General features: G+C 35.6%; 1 protein-coding gene across 3 annotated transcripts; it reads right to left on the bottom strand.

The window, feature by feature from the left end:
* Nucleotides 1-5,515: 5,515 nt before the first annotated feature.
* LOC121975696 (disease resistance protein RGA2-like) lies at nt 5,516-11,360 on the bottom strand. Of its 3 annotated transcripts, none has more exons than XM_042527507.1 (5): nt 11,231-11,360; nt 6,777-10,945; nt 6,446-6,566; nt 5,919-5,968; nt 5,516-5,846 (listed from the first exon to the last, which is right to left on the bottom strand). In XM_042527507.1, the coding sequence occupies exons 2-3, from the start codon at nt 10,938-10,940 to the stop codon at nt 6,516-6,518; spliced, it is 4,215 nt and encodes a 1,404-aa protein (XP_042383441.1). In that variant the 5' UTR covers nt 10,941-10,945; nt 11,231-11,360; the 3' UTR covers nt 5,516-5,846; nt 5,919-5,968; nt 6,446-6,515. The 3 variants fall into 3 exon arrangements, with proteins under 3 accessions (XP_042383441.1, XP_042383440.1, XP_042383442.1); XM_042527506.1 differs by having other exon boundaries at nt 6,777-10,948; nt 11,231-11,342; XM_042527508.1 differs by having other exon boundaries at nt 6,777-11,042; nt 11,231-11,340.
* Between the last annotated feature and the right edge of the window lie 6,287 nt (nt 11,361-17,647).

Raw genomic sequence — 17,647 nt, 5'->3', positions numbered from 1 at the left:
GACTTTGTTTGGCTCCGTTGGTCCACTCATGGGTAGTGTGACACAGCGTGGTAGCCGGCAGAGATTCCTCCCCGTCATCGTGTACCGGGAGATGAGAGCATTGCGCTCCCCCATTTATGATTTGGGGTAGGAGGATAGGTGTACTCCGACAGCATCCCGTCCGCTCGGTCACTCATCAGGAGCAGTGACGACAGAGTGCACGGTTGTCACAGCCCTACCCACTCAGTCTCACCATTGTGTGTGAGATGGTTGACTGGCGTCAGGGGTGACCAGGACGCATCATTGGCATCATACACATTGATGCATTTATTTCTTGTGATTGTGTTTGCTGCATTTATTTGCTGCATATTGGTTGGATGCCCATGCTTGACATGCATACAGGATTTCTATACCTCTCGAACTGTTATTCCTGGTACTAGGTCCTGGTTAGTACAGTATTCTCCTGTTTATTTCAGTTTACATTTACCTTTATTATGTCAGGAGACTGTACACATGATTAGTGATAGATGTTATTTCCTTACTATGTATATCAGTTGTTACCCGCTGAGCGTTGGACTCACCCCCGCCTCCGTTGTTATTTTCAGGTTGATGTTGTCCAGAGAGTTCCAGTTGCTAGTCCCCTGCAGTCCACGAGGACGAGCATTGATCTTGTGGTTTTCTTTATTAGACTGTATTTGGACTTGTTACGTTTTGATACTTGGATCTTGTGTATGGATTGTTTTACTTATCGATGGGTTTGAACTTGGATTTGTTTTACTACATGCCTGCCTAGATGACAGAAGAGGTAAGTTGATCTTATCGTCGGATTTGAGCTTTATGGGTGTAGTTGAGTAGGGTTATTTTTGAGTCATATTATCACTGTTATAGTTTGTTAAATTATTAACTGCGTGGGTGATTGTTTATATTATTGTTATTGTTTCGGCCGTGTTGGCCGAGGTATATGTGGCCCAGAGGGCGATGTAGAAAGTTTCAGATTGTTCGCCGTATAAGGGAGATGCTGTCGAAATTTTTCGGACAGGGACTCCTCCGGGGCGTGACAACTTAACTTATTGATCACACCAAAACAACCTTGGGGTTCCAACAATATCTTCCTAGACATGAATAGGCAGAGCTTTCCTAACCTACTATCATCCAAAATTTCTCTAGTACCATTTATCAGGTTAAACTTTTGTCCCTATTTATTCTAGCCTGATTACCCAGCCAGGTAAATTATTATTTTTTGAGTTGCCAACTAATTTGGAGTCTTCCCATAAATTATTGACCTTTGAATTTACGTTTTAAGTTTGTGTTGATTTGCTTTATAGTTATAATAGACTTAGTTATAGTTTGAGTTTAGATTAATTTTATTTTTATTCAATTTAGGTTTGGTTTTTGATTTATTTGATTTGATTTTATTCTTTAGGTTTGAGTTTATTTTTAAAGATTTGATTTTTGAAGTTAAGAGTGAGTTATTTGGTTTATTTTGATTTATGTAATAAATTTTAGTTTTTAGTATATAGTATTGATTGAATCATACTTGCATGGTTAGCCACACTTTCGAAACCAAAGTTTTGGTTAATTTCTTATTCTGAGCTAAAGTTACAAATAATTTAAATGTTGAGTTAGACTTGTATTCGAGTTCGGATTTATTATACACAGCTCTTTGTGATACAAGTATCATATTTAGATACTTAGATCCTGAGATAAACTTTTTCAAATGTTCTTTTAACTCTTTAACTTGACATTTCAAGATAAAATTTTCTTCCTCAAGATTTTTAGCTTTTGTTGAAATTCTGACTTGAACTTGGTCAGTTAAGGAGATCAAGCTCAGTTGTTCCTTAAGGATGTTATTTTCCTTAAGGAGGAGTTTAGTGTGTCCCTCAATTTTCATTAATTTCTTGTTTAGACAGGATATAATTTTAAATCTATTTGCAGTGTTATTAAATGTTACCTCAGTTGGTTCATCTGAATCGGATGTGGATCCGTTGCTAGACTCATATTCGGACTCGTATTCTCGATCTGATTCACCTCCGGTTGCCATTAGCGTGAGGTAGCTGGCTTGCTTTGATTCGTCTGCTCCCAATCCATTTGAGGAAGACTCATCCTAGGTCACCTTGAGTGATTTATTTGTCTTCTTGATCTTATCTTCACTTGGACACTCGTGTTTGAAGTGCCCTTTCTTGTTGCATCCATAGCAAGTTACGTTTGCTTTTGAGTTAGTGGATGCAAACTTGGACATCTTCTTTATGTCATGTTTGGTGAAGTTTTTCTTACGTCTGGTGAACATCTTCCTTACCATGTTCACCAACTGCTCTTCTTCATCTAATTCCGAGTCGAACTCATTTTCTACTTTGGGTTTAGCTCCCTTCGAAGTACCTGCAAAAAAAAGCAATTCCTTTCTCGACGTTTGAGTTGTTAGTCTATTTATGCAACTCTAATTCACAAAATAATTCATCTAGTTTTAATTTAAAGAGTTCCTCAAAACCTTATAGGTATCTACGATCGATGCCCAAAGTGAGCTTTGAGGGAATGAATTTAGAGAGTACTTGGTTACATCACGGTTCTCGAGTTGATGTCTGATCATGTGCAGGTCATTGAGGATATCCTTGATCCTCGCGTGTAGTTAGCTTGCGGTTTCTTCATCCTGCATTTTAATATTAAACAAAGAATTTAGTAACAAATCATGTTTCGTTACCCTTGAGTCAGTAGTTCCTTCATGTAGTTCGATGAGCTTGTCTCATAGCTCCTTTGCATTCTTGTGCGGACCGATTCGGTTCAGTTCCTCCTTCGTGAGTTCAGACTGGATCGTGTTCAATACCTTTGAGTCAATCTAGGTTTTCTTCTTATCCTCTGGACTCTATCTTTCCGGATCGAGTGGTACTTTTGTTGATTCGTCTATAGGCACCCGGTACCCCCGTCGAATAGTGAACCATTGCTCGATGTTTGTCTTTAAGTAGACCTCCATACTCTTCTTCCAATAAGAAAAGTTGTTTCCATTGAAGAGAGGAGGACGAGCGGTGTTGAATCCCTCAAGTTGGGTCATTGATTACTAAAAAAGAAACTAGAAGATACCAAGACTTTGTCTTGGATTAGCAATGCTTGATTAGGAAGAAAATATTGAGAAATCGAGTGGTGTTACACCAATTTCGAGTAAAAACTGAACGAGAAATAATTATCTGAAGAAGTGTATTTTACCAATTCAGATAAGAAACGAAAAAATGAAATCCAAAAAAATGATTCCTCGATTTTGATTGGTGGTTGCATCAATTCAGAGTAGAACCTGCTCTGATTTCACTTATTGGATTGAGACGCACATGAGAGGAGGGGGTGAATCATATGGTTTTCAAAAACTTATTCTTTTTGGTTTTGAAAATAAAGTGCGCAGTGGAAAACTAAGTAAGAAAGAGAAATGCAAAAGCAAGCAAAAGAATACGCATTCAGTTTTACTTGATTCGGAGCATTCGACAACTCCTACTCCAAGACCCTAGTGATGGGTAATCCACTAAGTACCTCTTTCAAACCATCAGAAGAGGAAATTAAGTACAAAAAGAGTCGGAGAAGTGTAACACATTACACTTCCCGATTGCAGAAATTAAGTACAGTAATTAACTTTGTTACCAAACACTGTTTGTAGTCAGTCGACTCGAGCTTGGTGTTTGGGCGGCTTCCCAATGGCAGTCGAGCGTAGCAGAGTTGTAGCAAGGCAGTTGCAAGAAGCTGGAGCAGTCGGAAAGTCAATCGAACGCTTAGAAGCTCGTAGAGAATGTGTATCTTGAAGCTTGGTCAAGACATCCTTAATTATAAAGGGTGTGGAAGGTGCCTCCAACCTATAAAGTTTGATCTCGAACTTGTTGCTCCTTATCTGCGACGAACTCTAAATTTTATCCTTTAGAATGCGCCTTCCATAGCACTGAAGGAGCCTTCCAATACTTGAAGACGTCTCGGGTACTGTTCACTCGAGGTTTTTTTTTTTGCTCTTTTTACCCTATAAATTAGGTTGGTCCAACTCGACAATATCTAACTTGCAAAATAACATTAGCAATAATGATGAGATTAATTTATAACTTAGAGCATCCTCAATGGAGTGTTAAATGGACATTATAATGTCTATTTAACACCCCCTCCCCATTGTGAGTGGACATTATAATGCCCACTCACAAGAGAGAGGAGAGAGGGTGTTCAAAGGTTTGAACACCTTTGAATACTCTCTCTCAATTTTTTTTATTTTTTATTTTTTAAAATTTTAAAATTTTTAATATTATTTAAAAAAATAGTAAAAGAGATGAGTGAGTGGACGGTGAGACTCATAAATAATGAGTGTTAATGTTAAAAAGGATATAAGTGAAAGAGATATGTTGTTATAATGAGTATGTGACAGTAGACCCCATGTTTTTTATGAGGTGGTGGATGTTATAACGAATTAGCGTTGCAGATGCTCTTAGACCTTGTCTTCCAAATCAGGATCTAGTCAGGGTCTCAATTTAAGTTTCCAAAATGGACCTAAATTGGACCAACGTTTACTGTCCCCTTAACCGGGACACGCCCTTACTTAGTCACTTTTCTCCAGTAACTTACCTTTACTTTCCATGCGTCAAGTTACTTACTTGACGTCAATCTGATCCACCATGTCTTCTTGCCGGAATCGTACATCCAGACTTCGCCACTCGAGAATCGCACTTCCCGATCTCATGTCGGAATCACACATCCGGACTTCGCCACTTAGGAATCGAACATCCCGACTGGACTTCCTGTCTGGTGTTAGGTCCTCTTGACCTGTCAAATCAGTCAACCCTGCATACTTGATAACAAGGTTAGAACATTATTACACCTAACTTAACTCACTTGTCATTCATCAAAACTTGAATTAGTTCGTTAATACAAATTGCACAAACACTATATTCGACAATTGTGCATATATGAGACACAAACAAAGAAGAAAATGCTTAAAATTCCATAGAAATTGTCACAACAATTGAACAACTGATGAAAGTGGATAAGTAATCAAGTAAAAACATATAAATGTTTCATTTCAATGAGCATCTCAAAATGAATGTTAAACAACACAGACGGTGAACAAAATATATGAGCTTGTGAGATCAAATACATTAATGTTGGAAATTCTTATAGATTTCTTTGAATAAGTACTAAAACAAACTAACTGGAGTGACTAAGTTTCTCAACAAGAGCAGAGAGGAGAGCTTTAGGAAGCTGTAAATGTACTTCAAATATTTAGTCTCTGTTCATATATTTTACCAAAAAGTTGCAATGCTTTTAGGTTCAGCTACCAGAGTGGAAGAAAAGTTTGATCGTCGTCTAGTTCTTGGTAGCCATATCTACTCACTGTTGAATGTGGATCCGATAGAGACAATCATAAAAGATTAGCAATTGAATGATTTGGCTTAATGAGCATGAAAAGATATATATTAGCTTTGGGATTGATGGAACATATGGCGTTCTTTTCAAGACTATAAGTCACCCTGCAAACATTTCAAGAGTTGGAAAATGCTCAAGAAGATTAATTTACCATGAAAACAAATAATATAAAGTCCAAATATTTAAATGTTCAACCACACAATTGTTCAACAAAAACTATAAGAGGTTCTAAATTCAAATACATTGTTGGAAATTCTAATAGATTTGTTCGAATTAGTACTGAGACAAATTAACTAAATAGAGTGATTAAGTGTCTCAACAAGAGGAGAGGGGAGAGAGCTTTAGGGAGCTGTAGATGCACTTCAGATACATAGTCTTTGTTCATATATTTCATCAGAAGCTACAATGGTTGTAGGTTCGACAACAAGAGTGGAAGAAAAGTTAGATCATCACTAATTCTTGGTAGCCATGTTTGCTCACTGTTGAATGTGGATCTGATAGAAACAGTGAAGAAAGATCAGCAATTGAATGTTTTCGCTTAATTAGCATGAGAAAATATATATTACCTCTGAGATTGATGATGCATATGCTGTTTTTTTCAAGACTATAAGTCACTCTGCAAACATTTCAAGAGTTCCAAAATGGATAAGTTTAATTTACCATGAAAACAAATAATATAATGCTGAATAGATAAATATACTCGGGACATTTTTGAAGGAAAACGTCAAATAGGAAAAGCTGAGATTATACTATGCATAGCTAGCCATGATTATATTTCTTCAAATTTGATAACATCTGAAGCAGTGGTATTCAAATTGTTCACACATGCCCTTAGTCTCTCAAGAACATCATCAAATTTCAATAATTCTTTTGCAACTTTAACAGAAGCATCAATTAAATCAGTTGTGTTTTAAAAGTGTGACCCTTCTAATGAATACATCAAATAAATCAGTTATGTTTTAGAAATGTGGAAAACAGCACCCAAGGTAAGTATTATCACGGTATGGGTTCTCCTCTTCATGGTTTATTTTAAAAATGAATGGAAACAAAAACTTAAAGCACAAAGAGATTGAGTTCAAAATTGATAACTTGCCCTTTTGATAAATGACAAGGTGATGTGCTTCGTATTAGATATATATATATATATATATATATAAATGTGATCATTTGGAACTCCAAAGCCTGCTGCTGAGCCAGTTGCAATTGACTTGAGCCTGAGGTGATACGTATAAAACACAAAATAAGCAACATGAACATTATTAAATAACTCAGAGAATAAAATGAACACAAGCAATTTTAAAATGAACACAAGCGATTTGAGAAAACTTAGTCGATGGCATGGTAAGTGATAATTAGGTAATTCAATAAGCAAACACAAGATGCAGTATGAACAAAGTGACGATTCCTTGTTAACATTAACACACCTCGGCCTCGTCCTCATTGCCAGCTGTAATATCAATGTAAGGGATGTGCTTGATGTTAGGCCAGTCCCGACCGATGTTCTCTTGGCAACGCTTCTTAAGCTTTGCACTGCATCCAAAAATCCTCAGTCGCACCAGTGAGACAGGCATCCTGGGCAGTGACTTGAGTGCTGGAGCAGAATATATACCAAGATTCTTGAGCGATGAAAAGCTCTCCAAACTTGCGGGTAAATATTGCAGATGATGCATCCCTCCCAAACTCAAATATTCCAGAGACTTCCGATATTGCAACAACGACTCCTCTATCTCAGAAGGGAAACAAGTGAACTCTTTGTCACTACTTTGGATAGAAAGGGTCTTTAGCTTTTCTGAAATCGGCAAACTTGGTAGATAGAAGATATCATCGATATAAATGTTTTCAAGTGAAGGTAATGTTCCCTTCTTTTTCTTTGTGGCACTATGTTCTGTTGCTGTTGCAGGATTTTGTAGAGCGGAAAATGTTGTAGCTAGTAATTTGGGACAGCAGTTAATACACAAATGTCTGAGTGAGGCAATTGCCGTCAAGGACTCCAATTCACATAATTCTTTACAATCAGAAATATTCAATGTCTGCAACGCTGTCAGATTATGCAGATACTCTATGTTGGGAAGAGACACCAAATGATGGCAACCTGATACTATCAACCTTTCGAGGGAGGTAAGGCCTTGAAGGCATCGACCCAATGGTTCTTGTGAAATGCCTGAGTTTTTAAATTCCAGGGATTCAAGGGAGGAGGGAAGGATCCTAGCAGCTTTATTACTTGCAGACTGATCAAAAATTGAGGAAGATGATACTGCATGCTTCCTTGTCGTGTCTTTTAAAAACTCCTCTGACTCAACCTCAGCAACGAGGAATTTTGGACAATCAAAAATCTCTAGAGATTTAAGAGATTTTAAAATATACAAGTCTCCAAGTGAAGTCAAAGATTCACCATCCGAAATACCCAAGTCTTGGAGTACAGTCAGATGTTCCAGCTCACTTGCTAAAGGAAATGATTCCAAGCCCGGAGAACAATGTAAATGGAATTTAGTGAGCAAAGTGAGACCTCGTAGATAATTTGCCAAATCTTTGTGTTCCTCAATATTTTCAAGTTCAAGTGTTTCCAGTGACAATGGTAGGAGATGATCATCCTCTTCACCAATTGATCCAATCTGTACAATCCCCGGGCACTTATAAATTTCAAGGGATTTGAGAAACATCAGCTGCTGAAATCCTCCAAATGTCCTAGAACCATTAGAACACTTGTAGAACCGTGGAAGAACTTCTAACCCCAAATCTTTGAATCTGAGATTCTCTATAGACAAAGGAAGGTCAGGAATGTTCTTTAGTCTGGGACACTTTTCAATTTGAAAACTTTTAAGAAGAGGGAACCATACATAATCATCCGCACCATTCCATTCCTCTAAGAGGGGAAGGTCACAAAATTCAAGTTCCTCTAAAACTGGAAATTGTATGCCCATCCAATCGGAGAAGTGACCACCCAAACTTCTTATAGCTTCCATGTATTTCAATTTTAGAAATTTAAGGCAGGGCAACTTCCATAGAGGGGGCAGCTCTTCCAAACTTGTACAAAATTCTAGTTGGAGATGTTCAAGCCGAGAAAGAGATGGAGTATCCATCCATGGTGCAGGCCTACCACCTTTGTACCATCTAATCATGAGTTCTTTAATTGTGGTAGAGGGTTGTAGAGCCGCCAGAACCTCCTGTTCATCAAGGTCAGGATTACTTGCTCCAATCCAGTGCAGGTCCAATCCGGTGAGATGATATTTCTTGACCAAGTTGGCCATATTAGCCTCTTCAAGACTCCGTACATTGGAAAGTTTTTTAATCTTTAATTGGCGGAGATTATCCATATTCATCAACTCATCAATTCTATATCTGGGTTTTGTGCCCACAGTGAAGCATAATTCTTGGAGGGATGTTAACTTTCCTACTTCAGCCACCGAGAGAAGTGCATCCTCAGTTACTTGGTATAAATGTCTTAAGTTGGTCAACTTGTTTGCGTCTTTTGCCAGACGGCCCAAATGAGAACCGTATTGGTCACCAATTAGATATTGTAAGAAGTAGAACTTACGCATTGATAGCGATGGTAGAATAGTTTGAATTTCAAGAAATCGTATTTTAACAAAGTCACTGATACTTTTCAAACACTGATTAGATACTTTGAAATCATTAGACCGAACAATCAATACTCGAATTCTTCTCGGTGATTTACACGCATCTCGAATAAAATCATCAAGTTTTTGAGGATCCCCATTATACTGTATCCAGAGGGTTCGCAAGTGCTTGAGTTTGCACACCATTTTAGCTAGATCAAGGAGTTGAGCATCGATACTACAGGTAATAGATATATGGCGGATGGCATTAGAATCCAAAATGCGACTTGGAGTACCATGCACAATTCTACAACATTCATAGCGTGAGACATGACAAGCAAGACTGTTCAGCATATCATGCATTGTGTAAATCTCTTCTGTTGTATCATAGAACAATATTTTCTTCATCCAAAGCATACTCCGATTGTCAAAGAAAGATTTGTTGCACAACGTATCAAAGCAACGGTTAGCTATGTCCTCATCTGAGCCCTCCTCTGATCCTTCTGAGTAAATTAGGCCTGCTGCCACCCACATGCAGACTAGCTGTTGCTTTTTGAATCGGTAATCTTGAGGGAATATGCCACAGTAAGAAAAGCACCGCTTCAAGCGTGGTGGAAGCATCAAGTAACTTAGTACTAGAATTGGCCTGAATTCGTATTTTGATTCAAGTGGTGTTTTCCATAATTCACTTCTCGAAATGTTCGTCCAATGATCTTCTGTCAATTTACTGTTCAACGCTCCTCCAATTGACTTTGCTAGAAGAGGTACACCTTTCAATTTCTCCAATATTTCTTCCCCAATTTCTTTAAGCCGCGGAAATTTATTGGGGTCTTGACCATCAAATGCATGCTCATAGAGGAGTGGACGACATTCATCTTTTGATAAACCCTGCAACATCATCGATTTCATTGTGCCTTTGATTACTTTTGAGATCATCTTCGCAACTGATTCCATTCTAGTTGTTAATAGTATCCAGCTACCCTTTTGACCGTGTAGCAGTGGATCACATAATCTCTTCCACGCTGTCTGGTTTTTGTCATCCCAAGCATCATCTAGGACGAGTAAAAATTTTTTGGAACTTAACTTCTCCTTGAGCTTCACCGGTATTAGTTCAGATGGCTCAGATTGGTGGGTTAAATCCAACATTTTCTTCATAAGATTTGATGCATCGAGATTAGTTGAGGAGTCATCTGATTGGCGGGTTGAATCCAGAATTTTCTTCAAAATACTTGTTGCATCAAGATCAGGTAAGGAGTCACATACCCAGATTCTGATGTCGAAGTGTTCCTTCTTCATGTTTTCAAAATGATCACAGACTTGTTGAGCGAGCGTCGTCTTCCCCATACCACCCATCGCTACCAAAGGAAGGCAATGCACATTCTCACTTATCTGAATTTCAGATTCTTCCACTGACTCCCCCGACAAATAGCGGATGATTTCTTGTTTTTGTTCCTCACGCCCTTTGAATGATACTTCAGGCAACGAAGAGGTGATCCTACTTTGATCGGTCAACGGGAGAAACTCCTGCTGCATTTGTCCAGTGCCGATGCCACCAGTCTGCCCCAATATTGCCAGAAAATTATGGGCATTTGAAGCAGAGGCGTTCAAATTCTTTACGCATGCCCTTAATCTCTCAATAAGAAGATCATCAAATTTCAGAAATCTTTTTGCAGCCTTAACAGAACCATCAACCGTTTTAGAAAGCCTATTTTTGTCACTGTTAGCTTTTTTCTCTAGTTCAAGATATTCCAGCTCATCTAGCACTTCCTCAGCCTCGTCGATCCCATCCCTGAACTGCCCAAGCCACTCCATTAATGCTCGATTAGAGGATCCATACGAAGTTAATCTATCTTCGGCAAAACCAACAATTACTTGGATCTGAGGAAGTAAGCGTCTGAGGTTTTGCAATTCTTCTTGCAAGTCAGTTTTCCAGTAGTACTGATCTCGCACATAAGTAGTGGCTTTATCAACTAGTTTATTGACGACATGACTTGCACCAGAAACCTGCAGTATTGGCGAGACTACGTCCATAGCTGCTGCTATTGATCAATGATTTTGGATAAATTAGACAGTATTGATAATCATATTTCATCTTTTAAAAAACACATAATAGCTGGGATCTCAGAAACAAATCTGCAATTGAAACAAAAGCATACAGTATACCTGAGATCTCAGAAACAAATATGCAATGGAAACAAAAGCATACAGTTTACCTGAGATCTCAGAAGTAAATCTGTAATAGAAACCAAAAAAAAAAGAGCAACAAAGAGGAATATGCAGAAGAATTGCTAGCTAAAGAAGAAGAAAGATGATTTAATTACCTGGTTGAAGTTGAATAGAGCTGGAACGCTATCCTGTTAGATCTGCAGAAGAACCAAGACGACGACTTGAATTTTCTGCCAAATAATTGGATCTGTATTCCAAAACGATCATTGGGCTTTTCGCCCTTGGGAGTTTTTTATAGTTGAAGTTGAAAAGATTTGGAGATCAATTAGGTCCCACGTGACATCTTTAGCCATGTCAAGTTTCAATTAAATTAAATTAGACTCGTATGACGAGAATTTCATGCACCCATCTATCCTTTTTTTTTACTTTATTAAATTACAATTTTTAATTATTTATTTTATTATATGTAATTAGTTATTTAATAATTACAAAGTTACTTGTATATTAAGTAAACACTGATCATCATACTTGATTATTTTAAAATACTTAATTTGTAAACATAGTTATAATTTACGAACAATTACAACGAGTTATTATTTATGGTAAGTATTATTTATCATATCATAGTCATGCCTACATATTTACTATCAAACAATAATTAATTAAATTATTACATAATTTATAACAAATTAATTTATTCCTAATTTATGATTATAACAGTTACGAAATTATCGTAACTGTTATAATATGAATATTAGATAAGTAGGTCGAATCTTGATTGTATCGGCTATAAAATCGTAGTTGTTACAATATATGTGTCGTAGTTACTACAATATGAATTATAAAAGAACATGATTTAATTTGTGTTATACTAACTATGAAATTGTAAATATTACAATTGGTATTTTTTTAAATAGGTTAAGTATATGTTATAGTAATTATATGTTGTAACAGTTATTGTTTCATAAATGTATAGTTTAAATTTTAGATAGAAAATATAAATTAGAGATAATAATAAAAATAATACATTAGAAAATAGTTGGATAATAATATATATTGCTAGTGGAGTGGATAGGATAAAAAAAATTAAAATGAAACGTCATAGATGATTTTTAAAAAATAGGGACTCTCTTGTGACTTTGCCCAGAAGGTTTTGGTTCATTTCCAGAGGGGAATTAAAAGGATAACGATCTGGGTTTAGATTTGGGGTTTCTTTGACTTGATTTTTTGGCATGATTTGGTAATTGAAAAAAAAATGACGGGTCAATTCAAATCCATTAAGAAATAATTATGATAACAACATGGTGTTGATGATTTTATTTTAAAGAAGTGACAGTGCAATTTTTCTATGATTTTCCTGCTTAGCATAAAACTCATCAAGTAGAATGTATAATATGATGAACATAAATAAATTAGTTTAGATAGACGGGACCACAATCGGGTCAATGGGTTGCCCATTGACTTAAATGGGCCGAAACTGGACGGGCATATTACTAGTCCAACCTAATTTTAATAGAAAAACACCAAGTGTGTGAATTGCGGGTTTAATTTTATATATATGACCGTTGGAATATAAATCTTGATGATATTTATCATAGTGGCCGGTAAGAAATTTTTATAGGATTGGATCAATTATCCCTAGGGATAATCAATGAAGCTAACTGAGATTATCATTTTTTTTATGATATTTCAATTTTCTTTTTTACGATGAATTAAAACAACGTCATATAGTCAAGATGTAAAGAAATATGCTCACTCCTAGTGTTCCCATCAATTCGTTTCAGACAGATAAATCATGAATAACTAATAACCTTAAAATAGTGACTAGTATATGAGAAACTTCTATCAATCTAAGAAGGATAAGAAAATATTTCCTCTGAATATAGATATGGATGATAATCTAGGAGCGGATTTCGTTTTGACACAAGTAAATTAAACTATAAGATATATGTAATTAATACCCGTTAATAATATTTGTAATTAATAATTACTCTTTTATGGAATTAATAATTTTAAATAGGAGTTTGTAATAAAAATTTATTACGTCAAATAAAATTATGGCCGACCAAAATTTACCTTCTCTCCCGATCAAATCATCCTAAAACCCTCGCCACTACTTTCACCATTGATTGTGCTTTCGTCGATCGTTGAAATTTGAAATTGATTATATACGCGAAAAAACTACGATCTAAACTTTCTATTGGTAGTTTGGTACTAATTTTTGAAGTAATATTACAACTAGGGGTGAGCAATCGGTTTAAACCGAATCGCACCAAAAATTAAATCGACCGAACTTTTTCCAAACCAACCGAACTGACTAAACTTTTAAAAAAAAAACTGAATCGGCTGAATCGATAAAATATCAGTTAATTCGATTTTCGACCGAAATAATCATATTTTTCGATTTGGTTTATTCCAGTTTGCTTTGGTTTGGTTTGATTTGATTAAATTTGGTTCTAATTTGGTTCAGTTCAACTCAGAATATCGGTTCGATTTGATTCTGATTTGATTTGATTTGGTTTTGTTCGGTTCAACTGATTATATCGGTTTAATAAAACCTTCACCACTACTGTCACCATTTATTATGCCTCCATCAATCACTGAAATTTGAAATTGATCACATATTCGAAAAATCTGCGACCTAAACTTTCTATTATTAGTTTGGTATCAAAATTTCAACGGCAATTTACCAAAGGGCGCATATAGAGATCTGAATTTACCAAAAGACGCACTCTACTTTGATATTTACCAAAGAACGCACCTTTTTAAAAACATTTCCTATTTTACCCTCCTGATAATTTGACTTTTTTACCTTTTTCTTTTCTCCACTATTTTTCTCTCTCTTCTCTCTCATCTTTTTTACAGAACATATGAATAATATTAGTTAATCTTTTAATAACATTTTAATACATTTGAAGAAACAAAAATAAATAATGAATAGCATATTTGAACTCCTTGTAATTTTAGAAATCCACCGGAACTAAAATGAGTGTAATCGGAGCTCTCTAGGTCGATCAGTGGGTTTCGGTCAAAACCCACTGATGGACCTAGAGAACTCCGATTACATCCATTTCAGTTTCTATGGATTTCTGAAATTGCAAGGAGTTCAAATATGGTGTCCATTATTTATTTTGGCTTTTAATAGATATTAACATGCAAAATCAAAGAATCGGCAAAAAAACGTGGGCTGACGTGGGCCTGATATCATTCCATATCAGGCCCACGTTGGGCCTGATATGACTCCATATCAGGCCCAACATGGGCTGTTTTTATTGATTATTTGATTTTATGTATAAACATCTATAAAAAACTGAAATAAATAATGAACACCATATTTGAACTCCTTGCAACATCAAAATCCACTGATGGACCTAGAGAGCTTCGATTGCACCCATTTCAGTTTCTATGGATTTCTGATGTTGCAAGGAGTTCAAATATGGTGTTTATTATTTATTTCGGCTTTTTATAGATGTTTATACATAAAATCAAAGAATCATCAAAAACAGCCCATGTTGGGCCTGATATGATTCCATATCAGGTCCAAAGTGGGCCTGATATAGAAGCATATCAGGCCCAACTTGGACCTTATATGAAAGCATATCAGGTCCAACAGGGCTCTCAGTGATTCTCCAATACATTCTTTGCCTGAATCTATGCCTAGATCAAGAAATTATTCCTCTCTATTTCGGTTGCACAATTCCATTTCTCGTGTGTTTCCTTGCAAAAAGTATTAATTCGGAATGCTGAGTTGCAACAAATGGATCAGTAGGTGATGAATGGGAATGCTCCTCCGTAGTGAAAACTGCATGATGAATGGAATTTTGCATGACTAAATCAAGCCCGGTTGGACTCTGAGGTTGTGAATAACTTGTTCAATTGGTCAGGGTTGGAGCTGTGTCCCTATCCCAATTGATCTCCCTTCAGTCCAGTACAACATTCATTATCACTATCTCAAATGGAGTTACTATAAGTTTACGTATTCAGTATTATGCATGTAACTATTACTGATTCAAGGATACATACAAATAAAAAAAATGCAACATATGTATTAAAATAATTCCATATCAGGTTCAACATGAGTTTTTTTTATGATTCTTTAATTTTATGTATAAATATCTATAAAAAGTTAAAATAAATAATGAACACCATATTTGAACTCCTTGCAACATCAGAAATCCATAGGAACTGAAATGGGTGCAATCGGAGCTCTCTAGGTCCATCAGTCAGTTTTGACCGAAACCCACTGATGGACCTAGAGAGCTCCGATTGCACCCATTTTAGTTCCTATGGATTTCTGATGTTGCAAGGAGTTCAAATATGGTGTTCATTATTTATTTTAGCTTTTTATAGATGTTTATACATAAAATCAAAGAATCGGCAAAAATAGCCCATGTTGGGCCTGATATGGAGTCATATCAGGCCCATGTTGGGCCTGATATGATTCCATATCAGGCCCAACGTGAGTTTTTTTGCCGATTCTTTGATTTTACATGTTAACGTCTATGAAAAGCTAAAATAAATAATGGACACCATATTTGAATTCCTTGCAATTTTAGAAATCCATAGAAACTGAAATGGATGTAATCGGAGCTCTCTAGGTCGATCAGTGGGTTTCGGTCGAAACCCACTGATTGACCTAGAGAGCTCCGATTACACTCATTTTAGTTCCGGTGGATTTCTGAAATTGCAAGGAGTTCAAATATGCTATTCATTATTTTTTTTTTATTTTTTCAAATGTATTAAAATGTTATTAAAAGATTAACTAATATTATTCATATGTTCTGCGAAAAAGAGATGAGAGAGAAGAGAGAGAAAAATAGTGGAGAAAAGAAAAAGGTAAAAAAGTCAAATTGTCAGGAGGGTAAAATAGGAAATGCTTTTAAAAAGGTGCGTTCTTTGGTAAATATCAAAGTAGAGTGCGCCTTTTCGTAAATTCAGATCTCTATATGCGCCCTTTGATAAATTGCCGAAATTGCAAAGTAATATTGCGACTAGTGGTGAGCAATCGGTTTAAACAGAACCGACCTAATTTTTTTCAAATCAACCGAACCAACCAAACTTTTCAAAAAAACTGACCCGACCGAATCAATAAAACATCGATTAATTCAGTTTTAAACCGAAATAACCAAATTTTTTAGGTTCGGTTTGGTTTCAATTTAGTTTGGTTCGGTTCAAGTCATAATATTAGTTCGGTTTGGTTCTAGTTTGGTTAGATTTGATTTGGTTCCAGTTTAGTTCAGTTCAACGAATAATATCGATTTAACTGATTTAATCAATTTAGTTAAATTTTGATTTTCAAAATCGAAATCCAACTAATTAAATAAATATTTCTAGAAAAAACTGAATTTCCGAATTAACCAAATGGAATTTTTTAACTTAGGTTGGTTTGATCGGTTAATTCGATTTAATCAAACTTTTACTCACACCTAATAGTGACCTTGAGACGAGTTGTTGGCCCTTATTTCGTGTTGAAGTTAGCTGCCCGTGAACTTATCACTGTTGTCGACCACCGTGCAACTTGGGACAGTAAATTTTAAGAAGTTTTGGGCTTGATTCCAACACTAAATGGAGAATTTCGAGGCTACTTGAGAGTGAACAAATTTTTTAATTGATTTATGCGATTTTGGTTCGATTTTGATATCAAAATTGATATTTGTTGTATCTTTGATGTAGGTACGAATTTTGTATAAATTTTAAGATATTGAACGAATTTCTAAATTTATTTGGGCATTTAAAAAAAAATAACTTGTTTAATTAGAAAATTTTGAATTTCTAGTGCCATATAATTAGAGAGGATCCTCTGGTCCATTTTTTGGATCAGGGGATGGTGCACAATACAATTTCGGCTAAATCGTGATCGCGATCGATCACAATTGATTATGATCTTTCCTTTGGTTCACCTTCTCATTCAGATTATAATTTGGGTCGAGGTGGACGGCTGGAGGTCGGCGGAGATGGGAAAGTGAATCCAAGGAAAGATCGTAACTAATTATAACTGAATCGCGATTATTATCTGATCATAATTATATTGTAAATCATCTCCTCATCCAAAAAAAAAAAAATAGACCAGATAATTTAATATTTGAATGTTTTGGTGCCTTAAAATTTTCAAAGAATTTCTTTTAATTAAAGAATTATATTTAATACTTAATTGAATTTACATTAGACTATGAGACTAATTTATATTATTTATACTGTCATTCCATCCGTCTGACATAAATATGATAAATACATGATAAATACGAATATTCACATAGTAATTATATTATGCTATGTTAGATTTCTGTACATGGAATTATAAATATGAATTTAGGTTTTGATCATTCTTGTTTTTAGATAATTCAAATGTTTAAGGTTGTGCTTAGGTTCTTGATAAATATTTTTTGGTAGTTTCTGGGTTCAAAGAGTAGATGATTCTTATTATGGCCTCTATTTAAAATCTTAGATCCGCTCGCTCATGATGATATTCAATTAATTGATAATGAATCAAAGCAATTTCTGAAAGCGGAACATAAGGAAATACCAAACTTCAAAGGTTTAAGATACTTCATCATTAAAATCATCTTATTTTT

This window comes from Zingiber officinale, chromosome 4B, assembly GCF_018446385.1.
Source record: "Zingiber officinale cultivar Zhangliang chromosome 4B, Zo_v1.1, whole genome shotgun sequence".
Classification (NCBI taxonomy): Eukaryota; Viridiplantae; Streptophyta; class Magnoliopsida; order Zingiberales; family Zingiberaceae; genus Zingiber; species Zingiber officinale.
Note: the sequence above shows the minus strand (reverse complement) of the source record. Positions and strands in the feature narration are given on the sequence as shown.